The 20,600-nt window shown below is 41.6% G+C and overlaps 1 protein-coding gene across 1 annotated transcript in view; it reads right to left on the bottom strand.

Annotated features, from left to right (window-relative positions):
- The window catches only part of COL4A2 (collagen type IV alpha 2 chain), a 145,975-nt gene that overhangs the window by 6,119 nt on the left and 119,256 nt on the right, over positions 1-20,600 (bottom strand). The window contains exons 28-44 of the mRNA XM_059827104.1: positions 18,068-18,175; positions 15,952-16,173; positions 13,589-13,750; positions 12,824-12,994; positions 11,534-11,677; positions 10,164-10,289; positions 9,630-9,811; positions 8,726-8,789; positions 8,265-8,339; positions 7,564-7,671; positions 6,496-6,603; positions 5,158-5,229; positions 4,647-4,772; positions 3,123-3,239; positions 1,354-1,515; positions 1,123-1,221; positions 265-411 (exon numbers count right to left, since the gene is read on the bottom strand). Coding sequence (XP_059683087.1) covers positions 265-411; positions 1,123-1,221; positions 1,354-1,515; positions 3,123-3,239; positions 4,647-4,772; positions 5,158-5,229; positions 6,496-6,603; positions 7,564-7,671; positions 8,265-8,339; positions 8,726-8,789; positions 9,630-9,811; positions 10,164-10,289; positions 11,534-11,677; positions 12,824-12,994; positions 13,589-13,750; positions 15,952-16,173; positions 18,068-18,175 — 2,193 coding nt within the window. The remainder of the gene's footprint in view (positions 1-264; positions 412-1,122; positions 1,222-1,353; positions 1,516-3,122; positions 3,240-4,646; positions 4,773-5,157; positions 5,230-6,495; positions 6,604-7,563; positions 7,672-8,264; positions 8,340-8,725; positions 8,790-9,629; positions 9,812-10,163; positions 10,290-11,533; positions 11,678-12,823; positions 12,995-13,588; positions 13,751-15,951; positions 16,174-18,067; positions 18,176-20,600) is intronic.

Here is a 20,600-nt window from a genome sequence, read left to right as displayed (position 1 = left end):
CAAAGACATTCAGTTTTGATTTAAGTGAGATCCATATCTGATGTTGCTTTGGCTATGTGAGTGTTGTCAAAGTTTTCTCCTGTTTTGCTTATGTTCTGAATGCAAGGAGGAGGAGGAAAGCCAAGCCCTAGCTTTGAAAGACCAAAATTTGACTCTCCTTTTTGACTTACAGAATTTAAAGTAGAAGAGAGCCAAAGCAGTGCTCTGGTGGCCTCACTCTGCTAAGGGGAACTGAGCTTTCACTCTTAAGTGTGCGATTCCTACCTGGATCGCCTGGTGGACCCTGAGGTCCCGTATCTCCTGGGCTTCCTTGAGGTCCTATATTTCCACGGGGACCTGGTGAACCTTGCTGAGCAACCAGCCTTGGAGGAAGAGGAGGCAGCCCAGGAGAGCCTGGAGGGCCCTGAAAGCCTGTCATTAGAAGCAAGATGAGATAATTTGATTTTAAAAAAGCCTGTATTTTCCTTAGTGTGCTTTCATCCACAGATACATTGCTGTTACCTGGCTGCGTATGTGAGAGAGGGACTGTGGTCTGCAACTCACCACCTTGGGTATAGCAGCTATATTTGTTATATGGAGGGAACGTGTGCGAGTATGGCAATTGTTTTCTCTTGGACAGCACACAGATAAGCAGAAGGAAATGAATGATGCTACTGTTCCCTCATTTATGACACAGGAAGCTGGGAAGTTCCCCCCAAACAGCCAACAGCTCTCTCAGGTGCAGCACCATCTTTCGTCGGGCTTTGTGAGACACAAATATGTGATGGTATAGATGGAGTGGAGGATTTTAAAGATCATTCTAAATATCCAGTATGTCAACTCTGGAGGATTAGTTTAGATCAATAATTCTTCTTTTTTTTAACCCCAGAAGTGACTCTGATTTTGAAGTTGGCACCTCATACAAAATAAATTCATAAAGGCAAAAAGTTGACTACCCATGTTCAATTCAGGCATCTGTCCACTGGAATTTGCCAGGGGTCACACAGAGTCACGCAGGTTGGAGAGGACTCCAGAGGTCATCTAGCCCAACCTCCTGCCTAGGAGGGCCAGTGAGATCAGCTCTGTGGAGCTGCAAAATGAGTAGATTAGAAAGGAGCCATGCATCTGACTGCACTTACTCACCAGTTACTCCTCTATCCCCCTTGGGTCCGATAGGTCCCAGATCACCTGGAAATCCTACTGTGCCCATAAAGCCGATGACACCTTGTTCACCCTTACGACCTTTAATGCAAAATGACAGGTGGCATTATTGCATTTCAACACAGATTGAGTGCAAAAGTCATGTTATTAAAGCTGCTGTAGCATAGGAGGTTCCCCTGCCCCCCGGCCAAGATCAGCATTTCCCATCTTTACCTTTTGGTCCAGGGTATCCGGGAATACCAGGTCTCCCTGCTGATCCAGGATCACCTTTACTTCCTTTTGGGCCAATTTGTCCACTCACACCTGTTTGCCCACTTTCTCCTTTGCTTCCTGGTGGAGCCGGTATTCCAGGCTGCCCCTGTAGTCCTGGATAGCCTGTTTAGAACACATATAGGTTGTAATCTGTTTATACTTCAGACCTGGGCACAGGGGAAAATCACAGTACTATCTAATGGTATCCCATCAGGTTTTATTTCCTTAATTTAAGCAGGGAGCTAATGTTTAGCTCCCCAATAGACTTCTTCAGCAGTCCTGCTCCTGCTCTCGGGCTGGCATACCCTTCTGCTGCAGTGGCAAAGGAATTAGAGCATGAAGCCCCCACAAAGCACAGTGTCATCTCAAGCAAGATTTCAGCAGAAGTCAGGTGCCTGCTGAGATACAGCCTTCAATGAGCTATTCCTTCCCCAGCAAATGCCCCACTTCACTAGGTGCCTCCCTGCTTCATCCTAAATTCCCCAAGTAACTAGAGAGAAATCAGAAAGCAGTGAGTACCTGACTCAGTGCCAGGTGGTAAATAAGCCAAGGACTTACTGTTCCGTGTATCTTTGTGCTTCAGTTGAACATCTGGATACAAATAACTGCTTCATGCTGTCTTGGGAATTACGGGAACAGCTGCTTTTTCCAGAACTACATATTGCCTGAAGCTAAACCTGGCAGATTTCTCTTCAGTTACCTCTGCTGCCTAAGACGACATTTTGACCTTGTTTCCAAGGAGAGAGGGACTTACTAACTAGGGTTTTGAGTGGGTCATCTCCTGTGCTGTCTGTTGAAGTTGGACCATGTGTGGATAAGAATGCAAGATGCGTGTGGCCAAGTAAAAGCGAGCCATGCCTGTTTCACCTCACCATTTTGGCTGGCAGATAGTGTTCCTGTTCCCACTCTCCTGACTGTTTCTATTTTTGTTTTTTAATTCAATGACTGCCTGGGGAGTGGGAATCAGTATGCAGAGTTAGGCCAACTAATATTCTCTTTCCAATTGGAAACCTAGGTATTTTGTTGTTTTTTGGCTGGTTTGCCTGTAGGAAGTTTTTGCTGAGTTTACATAAAAATTTCCATGCGTTATATAAAGCTGATAGTGGGACACCATCAACTTCTGCTACAAGCTCTTCACAGTGGCACTACAGTTTGAAATGACTGTGCAGTCCAATAAGCCACAGATATATCAGCCTCTAAATGTAGAGAGACACAGAGTGACTCTTTCATATGTGTGAGAGAGGCAGGCTCATAGTATGGACTTGTAGAAAGAAGAGCTAATGCTTCCCAGTGTAGCTTAGTTTGCATGGTAATTTCACATAGGAAAATTTCGTAAATGATTAAGAAAATATTCCGTAGACTTGCAAGTCTGCCCCACACCTCAGATTTTAAAGTAGTAAATTAGCATAATGCTTCAGAAAGTTAAGAGAATTCTGGATAATTAAATCTGTTATTTGCATGAAAATCAAACCCTTCCAATAAGGACAACCTGGAGGAACTGCCTTTTGCTTTCAAGAGGTCTGTCCCTATTATCTATGTACCATTAGTTCTGTCCAAAAATTATTCACGCACTTTAGTGTTGCAGTTCATAAGGATATTTTACTGAATCCAGACAGAAATAACAATGACTGCTGTTGCTAACCCAGTACTTAATCTTCTATTGTTGTCTGAGGGCATAACCTTGTACTTAATCTTTTATTGTTGTCTGAGAGGAACAAGGCATGAATTACCTGGCACTCCATCTAGACCTGGGGAGCCTTTATCACCAGGATATCCTGATATATTTGAAATCCCAGGAGGCCCTGGAAATCCTTCCTGCCCAGGAATGCCAAAGGGTCCTTGGACTCCTGAAAGGAAGAGAAGTAGTAATCAGTACTGCAAGGAAAATGCACAATTGCAATTATAAGGACTCACCTTAGACTGAGTATAAAGAATGGGATTTCCAAAATGGAAAACACCTGTAGTTCCCACTGATTTTTGTTTAATTTTTTTCAGATGTTGTTGTGGAGGTGTTTCTTAAAAGAACCAAATACTAGTTCTGTGCCAAAGCTCTCTGGATAGCTAATTACATCTTACTGTGTGGAATGCTAATAATCTTGTGTCTGCCAGGTAAAATATTATTTCAAGATAGGAAGTACTCAAAATATATTGAAGCATAGAAGAAAGCAGCTTTGTTCTCCAGTGACCTGCAGACTCAGGGGTCACAGACACTTAGGGTTTTTGGGGGTCAGTTAAAACCAAAAATTTGAATCAAAGAAGTTCTCTATAGATGAAAAGTTGACAGATTTTTCTTTTCTTTTAAGTAAGTAGATTCAAGTTGCCAGGAAGCCAAAAAAACTCTTTTGTTTATTCATTTCAAAAATTAATAATATTTCATTCTGACAGACAAACATGAATGAGATAAGTGAAATAGCTGTTTCTTCCAGGGCTTGATAATAAATCTCTGAATGGTGTTTGAGGTGGCACAGCATGTTAGTAACAACAAAGCGTAACACAAAAGAATAGGAACGAGCCATTGAACCAAGTAGGGAAAGGCAGTAAGGTTTTATATCTATGCCAGTCCTTAATCCTTTCAGACCCAAAATGTTGGAAAACTTTTTAAAAGCCCCCTGTAATTAGTTGTTTCATCCATAACATCAGTCTGGTGGCTCCCTGATGGAAGAAGAACTGGTGGTGAACCATGCTGAGATAAGCACAGCCCGCTACAACAAGGTGGGTTTGAGTGGGAAGGCAGTATGCTTACATTGCACGAGGGGTGATGGTATGAGTAGAGCACTGTGCATGGGAATAGAGCCCAGAAGGGATCAGTGGGACAATCACAGATTGATGGACAGCGAGGCTTTCAGAAGAAAGGTAAGCATTGATGGATTAGCAACAAAAAGGAAGAAAGAAAAGCGATAGCGTTCGTATAACTGAAGCCTCATTAAAAATATTTTGGGAGCTGATGGCTGAGAGTAGCCTCTGGCACTTGCAGTGTGCTGAGCTCAGTGGGTGCTACGAGATGCTGCTACCATGGGGAGGGACCCAGGCTGTCCTGGAGGGGCTGGCTTGTCCAGCACTGGGCAATACACATCACTATTTCTGAGCAGGGGCTGGCTGAGCTGCAGCACTAACTCCAAACATGGAGTGATGTGACCTTCCCCACATCGGGAGCTCTCCTATACAGCTGTCTACACTAAACTGCATTTTGTGACATCTGTAACACCCACAGCTGAAACAAATAATAAGTAGATCCCGTTCTCTGGAATACAAACCTGGAACACCTCTGTCTCCCTTCTGACCCGGAGGTCCTCGGCTGCCTTCCACTCTGCTTGGCTCTCCTGCTTCCCCTTTGTCACCCGCTGCACCTGGGAAACCTGCAGAGCCGTAGCCATCTGGACCTATTGTGGAGTTGTTCAAAATTAAGATGAAAGCTGAAATGTTTCCACATGTAACAATGTAGCAGCATGCTAACGTACTAATTACTAAATACATGAGTCTGTAATGGCTCATTGAAAAAAATGGCTCATAATGGGAAAAAAGGCCTTGAGGCTTTAACTTTCTAAAAGGAAAGAAATTACAATATGAAGTTGTGTTCTAATCTATCTATATGGCAGCACACAGTGTATGAAGAGTTTTACTAGAGCCCCCAATAATGAAGCAAATTCCATATTGGGCTTTGGATGACACAGTTAAGAAAGTCACATTGCAAAGATCTCACCGACCAAACTTGCAGCCAACACAATGTTGTGCCTATGAACAGGCATAATAAAGAGTTTCACTTACCTGGTGATCCTGGTAAGCCCTTGGTGCCCGGTAAACCATGCAGTCCACTGATTCCTCTTAAGCCAGGCAAGCCTGTTTTAAAATTACATTCATGATTATGATAATAGACTCTATGAGTCTGTATATATTCCTAGGCAAAAAATTAAAATGCTTTAATAAAAACTATTCTGTGGTAAAATCTTGTGTATTATATGCAAATTAATTCATTACAATAAGCTTATTATGAAGTACACCACACCATGGTTTTGTGATTGGCAAATTTTGTCATTATCCAATAAACTCAGTTCAAGATTTTTTTTTAAATCTCTCTGATACGTCTGGTAGCATACCATTAGTTCCACTCTTACTGCCACAATTTTGTTAATAACCATTTAGTTTTCCAAAATCCTCAAACCAAGACAATTATGCCATAATTGTAGGCTCTAAATGTGATTATAATCACAGAGAAATTGACTCTTGCCTCATTTAAAAAAAAACAACAAAACCCTAACAAAATGTCTATTAGCTGCTGTTACAGGTAAAATTTATCCCATCTATTTGTACCTGTCAAAGTGTTAAGCATGATGTTAAAGCTAGATAGGTATCTCTAATCAATGGCTAGAGCTCTGGAGGACAGTTCAACCTTCACAAAAATAAGTGTCTGTCTCTCTGTCTTCACTGTGTACAAAGGCAGCCTTCATAACTGTATTACCTCAGATTTGATGCAGATTCAGACAGATGACTCTTACTAAAAGCAGGGCAATTTCTGTCTCTACTGTAGAAAAAAAAATCTGCTTACTTACTATATTAAGGAATTAGGTGGCAAGCAATGAGATTCTGTATCCTGTGATACAAACAACTTCATTTTAAACTATCACCTGTATTTTGATAGCAGAATTCTGTCTGAGACTTAAGTCATTTATCCTTAAAACCAGACATTGGATCAGTTCGCAGATTTTGATGATGTAGGACAAGTATATTGTTTGCTATCTAATACCACATTATAATATTCTACTACTGTATATCACTACTCTTGCTGCTTTTTAAATAATTCTTTGGTTTTTCTTCCCAGCTGTCATGAAAAATGAAAATGTTTCCTGAAAACTGCTTTCCTGGTTGAGGGAGGTCAGCAGCAGTTAAAGTGAGCTCAGTAGACACCAGTCCTTCAGAAGCCATAAATCAGAAAGCAACCATGTGGTTCTTCCTTAATGCACCTGGACTTTATGAAGAATAAACGTTTACTAGAGGGAACTCTGCCACTCCGAACTGCAAAAAGCCCCCTTTCTTCTTCTTCACCCCAAAGGAACAATAGCAAGTTCTCACACTGAAATGACTGAATAGCTGAAGCTGTATGAATACCTGCTTGTCCTGGTAAGCCAGGCCAGCCGGGAGTTCCCTTTTCACCTTGAAATCCAGGCGTCCCAGGGCTTCCTTGCTGCCCTGGGGGGCCGACCAGCCCCGGCAAACCTGCGCAACAACGATGAATCATTGTTCATGAGTGTTCTTAAAACCAATAGCCCAAAACATGCACTTGTGCTACCTTCATTCTCCCAGGTAGCCAAATGAAGGTTTTCCCCTCCTAATGTCATTGTATGACACTGCACTGCTCATCCAAGTGGAAGAAAACTAAAGAGAGCAAAGGTAGGACAGGTGAGGTTTAACAGAACAACTCATTACAAACTTCAGGTTTCTGACAACCTCAGAAATACAGTGAGCTCCTCCTATTAAAATGATAATTTTACTTCTATTGCCAGTTACAATAAGTAATTTCATTTATGTGCACCTCAGTTTCCCCTTCTGCCGCATCTGTTTTGCCTTTCCAGCTGGAAAGCTGATTGGACAAGGACTGTTTCCCAGTGAGGTACCTACTGAAATTGCTCCAGTCTTGGCTGGAGTTTTTAAGCCCTATAATTATATGGGAAATGTGGAGCAACTGTTCTGAAAGAGCATTTTCATGATCCTCCTGCAACAAGACCTGTTCTTAAGCCCCAGAGCGACCCTGACTTTGGTTCCCCAGTACTCTCTCGTACAGTCGGCCTATGAGTCTGGCTCAAAGGCTCCTGAGTAACTGGGTCCTGGGGGATATTGATTTCATTTACAGCAGAAAAGAACATTGAAAAGCCCACCTCCTTGTAGTATTGAGACAGCATTGGAATACCTGAGTAAGTAAGCAATGCAACACTTTGACTGGACACATGATCGCTATAAAAAAGGTAAAACTGGTATGAAGCAGAGTTAGGCTTTTGAAATTTCTTCTTAGTAAGTTCTACCACAGGTTCCACATCCTTTTCACTGCTCTTTACCAACTTACAGAATGACCAACACATTAAAAAACATAATGACTCTTTTTCAAAGGAAAAGAGATTTTTTTTTTCTTTCTCTTCTTGAACAGTGTTATTCTTTGGAGTGTTAAAAAGAGTATTTTACCTTCCTGTCCCACAGAGCCAGGGACACCCTGTGTGCCCTTGAGGCCTTCAATGCCAGGGAAACCAGGATCACCGCCTTCGCCTTTTTGTCCTGCACCTCCTCTTCTGCCTGGAAAACCACAAAACCAGTATATTCTTTTAAGAATCTCTATATGACCCTAAGCTAACAAGCATAATGTGAAGTTGGCTACTTCACGGGTCCTGGTCTTGCCACATAAAGACATTCTTCTAGTTAGGGAGCTTGCATAATCTGGGAAAATGAATAGTTGTCACAGCATGCTGGCCAAACCATCATTAAATTTGTTTTTAAAAGTACTCCCGAATGTGTAATATGACACTGATGTTGAAGTGTGCTGCATGTGCAGGAAAATTTTAATACATTACCTAACCAACCCAAGCCAAAAATCAACCTGACTCTGCTATCCCATCTTCCATAATCATGGCCTGATACTGCTCCCTTTGTCATCAATGGCAAAAAATTATATAGAAATGTCTACTGGAATTGCATGTGATTGGTGTTTACTGCTATAACTGTACTTTCAGTTGAAGAGGTAAAGGTAGCACATACTTATTTCAATAAAGAAAAGAGGAACATCTTCAGGAGCTGTCATGACAGCACAGGTTCAACAGCTCCCCCTCCCTACCTCTGTGGACTTTAGTATGTGAAAAGTAATACATCCAGAGCAACTGTGAAAATAATACCTGTTAAGCCTGGCACACCAACTTCCCCTTTAAGGCCTGGCATTCCTGGTAAGTTTATAGTATCTCCCTGCTCACCTGTTTCAAGCAAAATGAACACATGAGTGGTAAGGCTTTAATTTAAACAGTATTTCCTGTTGTTTCGAAGGAATTGCAACTTCCAAAGCAAAATTCAGTAATTATTATCTTTCTAGAAAAAAAGAGGAATAAGTTAAAGAAAGAAAACCAAAGTGTCTAGAACAGATGCCTTCCCTGCCATGGATGGATTTATCCGTGGACAGTACACGTTGCATGAAATTAACAGTATTAACCTTTTCACAGTCTCCCACATTTACAATATCATTCTGTAAGACTGTATGAAGACTCTTTAAGACTGAAGACCCCCTAAGACTCTTCAGAACTTAATGTTGAGCATTTGATGGGTAATGAATACAAAGAGAGCTCAGATAACAGAACAAACTCACCTACTTCACCATGTGAGCCAGGAGTACCAAGATGGCCTGTAGTTCCTGCACTACCCTTTTCTCCCTATCATATGATTGAAAACAGGTATCAATTAATGAGGATAAGGATTTATTCAACCTTCCAAGCAGCACAGTTTGGAAATATTGAAAAAAGGCTATTAAATTTACCACCATTTTTTGAATTTCCGTAGTACTTCATAATTTACAGAGTCATTTGGCTGAAATCAGTTAAACCAAACCAGTACAAACCAAGGGACAAGTTACGTTTGCAAAGACTTAAGTTTGAAATTGAGAGCATCCTATTACACATATATGGTAGTGAGTCCTGCATTGCTTGGTTAGGAAAAAGTCCTACTGAAATCTAAGGGCAAAGCTACCAGAGAAAGGAACATAGGTTTTGGATCTCTTAAATAAATGATGTCTGTGAGTCTACTGTCAGGCCTTTTGTAAGAGTTTATTTCTTCCAACATAACTTATTTTGCAGCCAAAGTGAATCATGGTGAATTACCCTCTAGGACCTGAGATTCTTAGACTCTCTTACTGTTAGATAAGTGACAGTGAGTAATTTTTGGCAGTGGTACCATCAGTCCTGAGAGAAAGGGAAGAGTAAGCCCAGCGTTGAGAACAATTTTTACCAACAGCTATGGCAACAGGACCAAGGACCTAGAAGGCAAAAAGCTGGTGTGTGAAATTTGGATGTCTCCCAATAAGAAAAGAAAGGACTCTGCTTAATGAGCGTTGGAGGGATCAAGCAAAAATATTTCATCTATTTATTCATTTTTTATTGCATTTTTATCTTTGCACTGTAACTGTTCAGCACAATTTCAAGGGGTGAACGCCACTCCCTAGAGAAGCTGAATGCCAGCACAAGGACACCCTTAGTTCTTCAAGGGCATGAACTCACCCTGCCTCCTGTGCTGCCAGGGAAGCCTCTGATGCCAGGAGAGCCAGCTGGACCAGGATACCCTTTCAGACCTGTCAGGCCTTTCGCGCCGATGTCCCCTTTCACACCGGCCACATAGCTGGGATGCCCAGGGGACCCTGGAGTTCCTGTCTTTCCGGGAACGCCTGGCATTCCCTTGCTACCTGCAAGCAGGGAAGAAGAAAAATAAAGAAGGCTTGAACTGTTAAAGCTGGGAAGGCTGACACGCAGTTGCTTGTGTGTAAGAAGTTTTCCTGCTAGTGGCCTTCTCTAAACATGGCACCATGATGCGCTAGTAGAAAAAGGCAGCACATACACGCAACATAACCCTGCAAAGCTTTCCTTAGAGGTGGCTCTGTGAAACGCAGCCAGGAGCTCAGCTTTCACTGTCAGAGACTTTGCTGGGGGGGCTGCAGTGCAATGGTACGGTGAGCAGGGAATATTTAATATGGTAACAGAAAAGACACCGATGGATAGTCCTGAATGTGCTTGCTTTGTTTTGCTGTGACCACTGACCTTTTAAGCCAAAGAATCCCTTCGTGCCCGTTTCTCCAACATCTCCTTTTTCACCTTTAACTTCCATCATCATGCTGGGCTTGAGCTTTGGGGGTTCTCCCGGGGGGCCTTGATCCCCACGGTCACCTAGAGGGTAAAAAACCCAACCATGTTACAAAAAGCTAGTCAGCAGCACTGCTGGAAAAAGCAAACAGAAGAATGAATTTAACAAAAAGGGATTAATAGGTAATCTTGCACAAGCTATGGAAAATCCACTTGCATAAAAAGTTACCTATGTCAATACAACGTGTCAGCAGAAAAGTCAAGCATATGAAAACATGAAAACTGAGTTAAAATTCTGTACATACAGACCTGGGGAGCTGGACTCAGACTCCTCTGTGATAGATAATTTACCTCTCAGCAGATCAGTTAGGTATCATGTGTTTATAAAAAACAAAAAAGCACACTGGAGAAAGCACAGAAAAGTAGGTCGGTCCCAATGAAAGAGAAACTCTCAGTCAAAAAGCCTTGGGTGAAAGAAAGTGTTTGGATTTGTTACCAGTCATTTTGTTCCTTTTCTTGATTTGAAGGTTACTGGTGACATCAGTAAATAATATCCTGAAGAAAGGACCCAAATAGACTATATGACTGTCTTTAGTTCTTTGTGGCATGCAGAGAGAGGCCAGCCACCCAGACTCGTCTCCTATGATCATGCACTGCCTTACACTTCTTCACCAAGAAGTGTATTTGCACTTTTCTTTGCAGCGGCTGTTTTCACACTTGCCTTTTGCTCATACCTCCCCTGAATTACTGGGAGCAGTGTTTTGCAACTGGTTTGCAGACCGGTTTTTCTTAAGTACCTATCTCAGTGTCCCAAGAAAGAACATTTTGGCCTTGTGGTAAAGCATGTATTTAAAGATAATTGTATGTAAAGAAAAGAGGACTGAGTTACAGTTTTCATTTCACTGATGATGATAAAAATCAGAAACATATCAGTTTATAACTACTTAATTGCCTAGATTTCTGAATATTTCAGTGCCTTTACAGTGCAACTGCGGCGAAATCTGAATCTTTTCCCCCGAATACCTTATGCTTCCTGGGAAAAGGCTCTGTTGAGTTCTGCACATGCCCAGAGGTGCCACTATCTGAGCTCAGCTGAATAATGAGATGTCTGTCTCCAACCTTAACTGTGTAAAGATTCACAAAGAAGTAACCTTTCCCTGAGCCTAAAACCCAGGCCTCTCGGCCAGAGGCCCATGTGTGAAATAGGTGGAGGAATGTCTGAGCTAAATTTACCGTGTGAAAAATGTGTCTTCTTTGTCTCTGTGTCCTTGTAAAATAGTTCTCAGATGTGAAAAGCAAACACACTGGTACCACCCATAAGCAAATACCTTTAAAGCCACGTGCGCCCTGTGAGCCTTTATCGCCCGGAGCCCCAGACAGGCCAAAATCTCCTTTGATTCCCTTGATGCCTGGTCTTCCTTTTAGCCCTGTCATGCCTTTGAAACCATCAATGCCAGGTGAACCTCTTGAGCCTTTAAAGAAAGAAGCGGAAGAGAAACGTTACCTCACTCAGATTTCTGCAAACTAAGTAAACGTGAACCAGCAACGCGTGACTAAAACGGTATGAAAACTTCAGCACAGCAGTACCTATTTTTGGGTGCCTTGATGCCTAGGGCAACCTGCAGCTCTAGATCAGGCACCCAAGCTCTCTGAGAGGTGAAGAAGAGCAGGGGTACACTGAACACTTGGCCTCAACTGGCCGGGAGATGTTATGGAGATGACCAGAACTTGGTGTTTTCTTCTGAAAGATCAGTTCAACCCCTCTCCTACAGATAAGCTAGAGAAAGGTACCTAGTTCCACACAAGGTTCTTAGTTAGCCTGTTCTTCTACATGCAGCGATACAAATCGTGGGTCTAGGACTGGCTGCCCCTTTCTCACCAAAAATTCCCATACTCCTCTTTTCTAAACAAGAGGATGCTGTTTTACATGGGTCATGCTAACAAATACATCTTCATTCCTCTCAGATGAGAGCTGATCAGTACTCCAGAGTTGTCCTAGGAAAAAAGTCCTATCTTTCCAGCTGATGAAATCGCAACATGCATTTTTAGGCATGCACCCCCTGCTTTGTGTTTAACTTGGCTTCACATGGAGTTGAATCCTGTTGAAACTGCCTGTGTGATGTAGACAACTTGCATTACACATAGGGGTTTTGTGGCTGGCAAGTAGGAATCTCACCTTCTCTCTACATAAGATTAGTATCCTAGTAAAAGTCAACATAGAGGTCTTGTGTCTGGCATTGCTCACTACACAACTGCCAGCTTTAGAAAACTTTAAAGTGAAGGTTTGGGGAAACATCTCTTTGATTTCACTGAGAGCCAGTGGGACTGGGACAAGGGAAAGACTTCTGGAAAGAGAAAAGAGTAAATACTGTATATTTTTTTAAAGGAGAAATAAAACGGGCATTGCCCCTCTAAATAGGGCTGCATGTCACAAGCGAGCATTTTGCCAAGCACAATGCAGGGGAAAACAGACAGTGATTTTGGACTCTATTAGGCATATGACCCTAATTCTTCTGGTTGAGACAGAGGTAGCCCAGCGTAGAACGTGCCCTGTTCATCTCAGCACAGAAAATCTTTAAGAAACATTACTTTTTTCAAAGTAGCTGTCCAGAGCTCACCTTTATCTCCTGCAAAGCCGTCTATTCCGCTTATGCCAGGAGGACCCATCACGCCAGGTATACCTTGTAATCCTGGGTAACCTGTTTCACCTTTGTCACCAGACAGACCTTTCAGGCCAATGGGGCCAGGAAAACCTTGCTCACCATCTTCTCCCCTAGCACCAGGTGGACCTGCCATGTGAACATGCGAACAGGGAGATTAAAAAGCCCTTGGACATACATGATCAATTCATACGAGGTAGCTCAAGAGGGAAAAAGCTGCTATCCTACCAGCTTCATGTTGAGGGGGGAAAATTAGGATTTTTTTCAGCAAAGATCTGCAGAAATTATTATAAAAACAAAACGGCTCATCAATGCAAACCAGTCTCACTACCAGCTTGGTTCTGTACCCACTCCCAACAGGACCTTGCCCTCCTCTTTAATTTAGTTCTTACTAAGCCCCCTTCCCATAAGATTACTCCCATTTCCTAGCTCCCTTCTCCCAGTCTGCCACCAGCAAGCTCTGACCTGACTTGGTAGGTGGCTATAGAAGGAAAAGCAGCAGCTCTGCCAGTTAAGACCATCATCACCCCTACTTCCCATCTGCGATACCAGCACAATTTGCAATCACAGTGTCTGCAATATTACTGTCATTTCCCTGGCTGGGAATTAAAGCATGGCATGTGCCACAACCCCGAGGTTAACTTTCCACTGTGGAAACCATACAGTTGCCCTGCCACAGAGAAATGGCAGGAGGAGTGACACAGGACAGCAATACTTCCTCACCAAGGGGTCCTTGAGAGCCCGGCCTGCCATCTGGCCCAGGGTTTCCTGGTGGCCCTGGGAATCCATGCGTCCCTGGTGCTCCTGGCAATCCCATCAAACCAGGGAGACCTTGAGGCCCTGGATCTCCTTTGGGTCCTGGCAAACCTGGGTTACCATCCGCTCCTAAAATACCATAATCATGCATTAGACAGCAGAAATATCTAGAGAGCTGATTATTATGATTATTATGTATCACTTCTGTTTATGCACTAGTCTGTCAGGGTATGTTTTTCCTCTGAAAATTCAGTGAGAACAGAAAAGGCAAATTAAAAGACTGTTCATTAGTTTTAAAATAATTGACATTACCAGTCTCAATATTTGCATTGGAAAGGTTGACTGGCTCTTTCAAATTAATGGAAATAATTTTCACCAGGTGGGTATTGATGGAGCAGGTCTCTTCCACTTTTAACCCCAATAATTCTGTAATTCCTGAACTCTCTCTTTATCACATACATCTTTGTAAGAATCAAATCAAGCAGCTGACTGAACCACTGAAATAATGCTCAATATCTTTTCTAAAATGTGACAGGCAGGAATGGGAACATTTAAGCCAGAGGGTGGGTTCTGGTTTTGTGTTATTGTCAGAAATTTTCAGGTAAGGCTGTTACAAGGCATTGTTACAAGATTCCTACAAATTCCTAAGCAAAAAGGCCCTGATTCTACATGACTTAGTGCACTGGGTGAAAAATTACATCTCTACAATGTAAGAGCAAAGGGGCTGCCAAGAATTAAAAGGTAATGCCTGCTTTGCATTCAGATTGGAGAAGCAGCTGCATACAAGACCTCAAAAGTACACGGCAATTAAAATCCAGGCCAAGCGGATCTGCTTCTCTTTATTCAGGTTTTACATCATTGGCTTGACTGTAGTTAAGTGTGCTTTATAACAGGTCACATAAGGTGAGTTTTCTCAACAAAAGAATACAGGCTTTAGCTCTCTGTTCTGAGGGGCTAGTAGATTAAGTGGCATAGATGATATCAAGGAATTACTAGCCACTTCATATAAAACAAAAAAAAAATGACTCATACAAAAATTCACATGCTTTTTTTGGAGCCATTCTGTCAGAACTGTAAAATAAATCAAGAACAGACAAACTAGTAATGCTTTTTCTTTTCACTGTACTTGTTTTTTGTTATTACTAAAAACTTAGTTCTACAGAAATGCTTAGAAGGAAGGTACAAATTCACATAATTTTTTTCCTGTTTCAATCCATGGTTTATCTTGAATTTCTTCCCCTTTTCAGAGTTGTTAGTGATGTTTTCGGCCTTTTCTCAAACCTGCCAAGTGGCACAGAGCTGCCTTCATCCCTTTCCTTCATTCTGGGGCTCTACTGAAGGTGAAACCAGCTCTCCTCACTTCAAATAACTCACATAAGATGACGCTCTTCTTTTTTTATTTGTATTGAAAATCATGAGAAGAATCTCCAAAACAGGTTCCTGTGATAGACCTCCTTGCTTTGAGCTAGTTACACAATTACTACTTCTTTCTCACTTCTACAACAGGGCAAGGGGGTAATCAGCAGTCCTAAATTTAACTATGTGTCCAAATGCCTCTGAAACTGCATAGCAGGGGATGCTTAATTCCCACATGTGCTTCTGAAAGTCCTCCACAGAATTCAGAGGGTGGCAAAGTCAGATTTTGTAGAGAAACTATGCTTTTCTCTGTTTTCTATAGGGAGTTTAGCGTGTTTTTTAAGCTCTGTAAAGTAATGAAATAAAATGAACACCCTAAAGTTATGAAGAAGTATATAATGTTATCTTCTTGTTCCTGAGTGCCCAAAGACTGACCAGGTAAAATGGCTTATTAACATTTACTACACACTATGTCCTCTTAGTTAAAATTTACAAATTCTGCACTAGTGCAACGTGCTATTCTGCAAAGCCATGTATTAGCTAAACATCTTCTCACATGGGAAACAATCTCAGTATTATGCAGTATGTAAGTGAAAAGTCAGGATAACTACTACATTGTCATTCCCTTAACTACAGTGGGAAAAATTAACAGTACATCTGAACACAACAAAGACGAGCAAATTCTTGTTCTCTGGTATCCTATTGTAGCTGATTTCACGTAGTGCAATGTGAAGGAGTGCTGGTCATAAGCAATGGATCTCCAGAAGGTGTTTGGAGGAGCCAGGCATATTGGTAACTGTTGAGGTAGATGTGGAGGGGATGGGAGATCATCAGGTACTGGGATTCGATCCTGGGGTCATCAGTACCTCCAACGCCTCCTAACAGGGTCTCTTACTACTCTCACATCTCTATAGTTTGGCTACATTTATATCACACTCTTAGTCAAACATTTCTTTATTTGAAGTAGCTGTTACCTCTAATTCCCGGTACTCCTTGATCTCCTGGCATGCCTTTCAACCCCGGGAAGCCGGGGAGCCCGACATCCCCTCGGGAACCTGCTGCTGCTCCTAAAACATCACCAGGAAAGCCCTTCAGTCCTGCCGCTCCTGGAGCACCGGATTTTCCTGTAAGGCCTGGGTGTCCCTGCAGTCCAGGTAAACCGTTCGGGCCCCTGTCTCCCCTGATCCCAGTAAAACCTGTAAATAAAACAGGGACTAAGCATCACAGGGTTCACTCCAAATGTTGGAGTTCAAATCCTAGATACACCATCATAATGCCTTTTACATTATTGTAATTTCCCCTAGTTCTTAGCAGAAAGCTGTAGAATCAAACAAAGTGTTACATAAATGTTTTTAAACCATGTAGCATTTATAAGAACATTTGATCAAACATGGAAATGGGCAAAACTTACAGGTGACCCCTCAGGATGCCTGGTGCCTGGGTGATAAAAGATCCACAGCTCCAAGCAGTTACTTCTGTGCAACTATTTTGACACGGCTATTGCAGCATTTTATAAATGTCTTATTCTGCAAGGGCAGAAACCAGTTCCTGCACACGAAAACCTGGTTTGATATGCAGCAGGGGTAAGACATTTCAGGGAGTCAAATTTGAAAAAATAAATGAGGAGTGAATGCATATTGGTGAACTGGGAAGACCTGGGGAGTTGCCCAGATCGGTCATTGTTGTTGCTGTTCCCCACACATCTCAAGGGGCCAAAGCCCATCACTTCATGCTCTTGATGAAGGGGTGCCACCGTCCCTGTCTTCCACCCTGTAGATTAATGACTTGGAGGGCAGAAGCCCCAGTTACCACAAGTGACAGGGGAAAGGCTTCTTGTGGACTGGGAAACTGGACCTGGACTGGAAGTTAAGTCCAAGCACTGGTGCGACAGTGTGGAAGACTGCAAAAAATTGGTCTGAGTGCTGACCTCCCTGTGGTCTGGGAGCCACATGGTATAGCAGCCCTAATTTAGCATTTAGAGCACTCTGCAGAGCTTAGCAGGGGAAATAGGGGTTCGTGGTCCTGCCTTACACTGCACAGAGCCATGTTTTACGATGCATTCCTTGCCTGTTGACCAGGACATGCATCAACTCTTATTTTGCTTTCTCGTTTGCTATTACAGATGCTGTAGGTGAACCTAGAGAATACTTTCTGGTTGTGTGCTGCCTTAGGGCGAAGCAGCACCTAAGCACTGGATTTGGGAAAGTTTGCAGCACTTCGGTATCTGTGAGGATTTAGGACTTGGAAAACAGATAGATGGAGAGAATTTCTAAAGAGCTCCTAAATTAAGTTGCATCAATGGCTTCTGAATTGTGTTACAGAAAAAACTCAGTGCCCGTTTCTCTGACCAAATTAACCTGGTCAGCCACAGGGAAATGATAGTTTCTGGCAGTAACTCTTGCTGGACTGACTGATGATCTGTGAACATACCCACTGCAGCTTATATGTGTGTGCAGTGGCACTATTTTAGGCTCATCTGACTTAACTATCTATGAACAGATAAACTATATATGCAATTAATTGATCTGTCTTGGACATCCTGGAACCTTGGAGAGATAGAGAAGCCCTGGAACTTAATCTGTACCTATTACAGACTAGCATAAAATATGACAGACACTGAACACTTGCAAACACTGTTTGGAAACACAGCTGCCTATGGGCAAGGTGAGTAGCTAGTACTCCGCATATGATAGGTTGTTTAATTTATACTAATGCTGGAAAGAGTTAAATAGAAATACTAACACTAGTATTTTCTTCCTTTATGCATCATCGTTCTGAGTATTTCCCATCTGGAATCTGAAATACCTTGTTATTGAATTTTTTTATGTGAACTTCATGAATTTTTACTGTCACATTTATAATTTTGCACTATAAAGTAGATTTTAAAAGGTTGGTGTCTATGTTACTTTTCATCATCATAGAAGTTGCAGGAAATCCTTTTGGATTTGAAAAGTAGCAGTATAATAGTTTGTTGTTCAAACGTGGAAGGGAAGATAAGTGAAAATGTATCTGGAATCATGTTTTTGTGTTTCAGTGACTGTAGTAAAGAGGTCAAAAGTATATAAAGAATGACTAATTATTTCAAGATACCTGGAGGACCTGGGAATCCTTCCCGACCTGGATCACCTCGTGTACCATTTAGCCCTGGGTATCCCACTGGACCTGGATCACCTGGGAATCCTCTTGCACCTTTTGCACCTAAATTATATAAAAGAAAGTAAGAAAGCGTGATCTGAATAAACGAAACAGGAATGTGCATATAACGTAAGAAAAGGTAGTGGTAAATACCATCATGATGTGTTTCTGGATGCAAAGTTGAAACTTTTTTTTAAGATTTAATGGGACTATACTCTAGCTCTTCAGCAGTATTGAAGATCCCAAGATATGGATCAAAAAATCTAAGCTAAGTGTCTTACAAACATGGATTAACCTGACTTAAAGACTAATGATAAGGAGACGACTAGGGTGAAAGTAATTAGTCTCACAGACTTTTGAAGACTTTTAATATTTTGTAAATTAAAGCTTTTACCTTAAGGTCAAAAGGCAATGTCAAAGAAGAATGCTCAACAGAAATGGGTGCAGATTAGATGCTATAGGAGGAACAAATTTTTCCCTTCCCTGCTAAACTCATCACAGAACAAGAGCAGGCTGGTTTGGATAACCACAAACCAGAAATGTAAGGCTAAAGGTTAGATCTAATCATCCTAAAAACTGAATACAAATTAACTAGCCTACTTACTATATTTGTAACAGTACAGGTCTATAGCTTCAGTAGCAGAAGAAGGGCTGTGCCCTGAAAAAGTGTTCCTCTGGCACTGAACTCATGTTCATACCGAGTTATCTCCTGGCAGGTAAAATGAGACCTTGCCTCTTTGCGATGCAGTATTTGACGTTTGGGTAAGGGCAAAGATTACTGCTTCTTAACATCTCAAAACCTGCAAGCATTTCGTAGGATTCTTTCGTAAAGTTTGTAATTTTTTTTTCCATGCAATTGTTTTATTACATGAGTCTCATTAATTCACTGTGTTCCAAGATCAAGATTTTTTGGTAAAGTTCTTTGAAAATAATTCCGGTGGAATGCTTCATTTCCCTATGCTCCCCAGCTCCTTGAGTTCCCAGCTCAGGCTTGAAGGTCAAAAACATGCTTTAACATTTTAAGTGTTGTTGCTTAGCATCACCATGAACTACAACTCATTTATTTATTACACTGAAAGCAAGTTTCTCTCCACCTCTAACTATGAAAACCCAAGGAAAATATCATTTTAATTTTGATATTTTTTTCCACTTTAGTTTTCTGAATTTCCATTATTTAACCACGATTTTTTGCAGTTTTAGCTGTTGTTTGTGAAGGGGAGAAGGAAACTTTAAAAAGACCACAAATAAGGTGCACATAAACAGCCCATGCACTGTGAATAGTACTTTCCCAGTTGGTGTACAGGACTATTGTTCTCTCCCTTATATGAACAATAACTTCTCAGAAAGCAATTAAAAGGAAAAATCCTAGGCTTTCAGGTCTCTATGAAAAATTCTAATGTGCCTCTTACCCAAATAGCATCTTGGTCTTGTTTTCCACCTGTAATAACTGACTTCCATTCATTCTGTTCAGTATTGCACTAATTAAAAAGCCATGTTAGAGAAAGAAGGTGGCAGATGGAGAATGCAACCACTGCTTACCACGTATTTCAGTAACTCATTCTGCGATGTTAGTTGGTGTTAATGTGTTGTGCCAAACAGTAGTAAGAAAAAGTTTTTATTTTATACTGATGTTTAGCTTGCAAGCACTTTAGATGTACGTTTGAAGCAGAAAACAACTTAAACATTTTATTCAACAGCAATCACGTAAGTCTTGAGACTACTGAATAACTAGGATGTAACTTAGGGTGGGGTATGTATGTTGCCAGGAATTTCAAAGGAACACGAGGACATGAGGGTATGAGACTATAAAGATGACTCCTTGCTTGGTATACTGGGTGCCATCAGCCCCTAAGACACTGAGAGACTTGATTGTCTATAGCAGAGCTCCATCCTGGCTGAAAAGAAGGTGGGAAGTCTTGTGGACAACACCACATCACTCTAAGCAGACAATGAAAATAGCGTAAAGGAGGCGTTGGTGCTTTTGTGTCAATCCAGAGAATGTGGGTAGGAATGATGCTCCAGGAAACTAGATTGACACAGCTACAACAACAAGAAGCTGTGAAAAGTTGTAAAATATGTCCTGTTCCTCCCGCGTTTCAAGCTCCAGAACTGCCTCAGGTTGAAAGGTGGCTACGAACACAGTTCTGCACTGGGCTTAGCAAGGGGGCTTTTCCAGTTTTTGGAGGGAAGGGATGCAAAACAAAGCTTAAAATTACTAAAACACATAAGCTGACAAAGACAGAGAAAGCTTTGTTAAAGAACTAACCAGGAGTACAAAATATAAAACACACGAAAACAGTGTCACTTGTGTTAAAGCAGTGTTACAGCTAGGGGTTAAGTCTGACTGTATTTGATGAAAGAAAAACCTTCAAGCTCATATGAATGAAAGAATAATCAAATCATCATACTCAGAAAAAAATTACAATGATGGCAAAGAAAACAACCTTCAGAAGCATTGATCCTAACAACAAACTAAGGCATTAGGACT

Source organism: Gavia stellata, chromosome 1, assembly GCF_030936135.1.
Source record: "Gavia stellata isolate bGavSte3 chromosome 1, bGavSte3.hap2, whole genome shotgun sequence".
Classification (NCBI taxonomy): domain Eukaryota; kingdom Metazoa; phylum Chordata; class Aves; order Gaviiformes; family Gaviidae; genus Gavia; species Gavia stellata.
The sequence above is the reverse complement of the archived record's forward strand: the minus strand, read 5'-3'. Positions and strand labels throughout refer to the sequence as shown.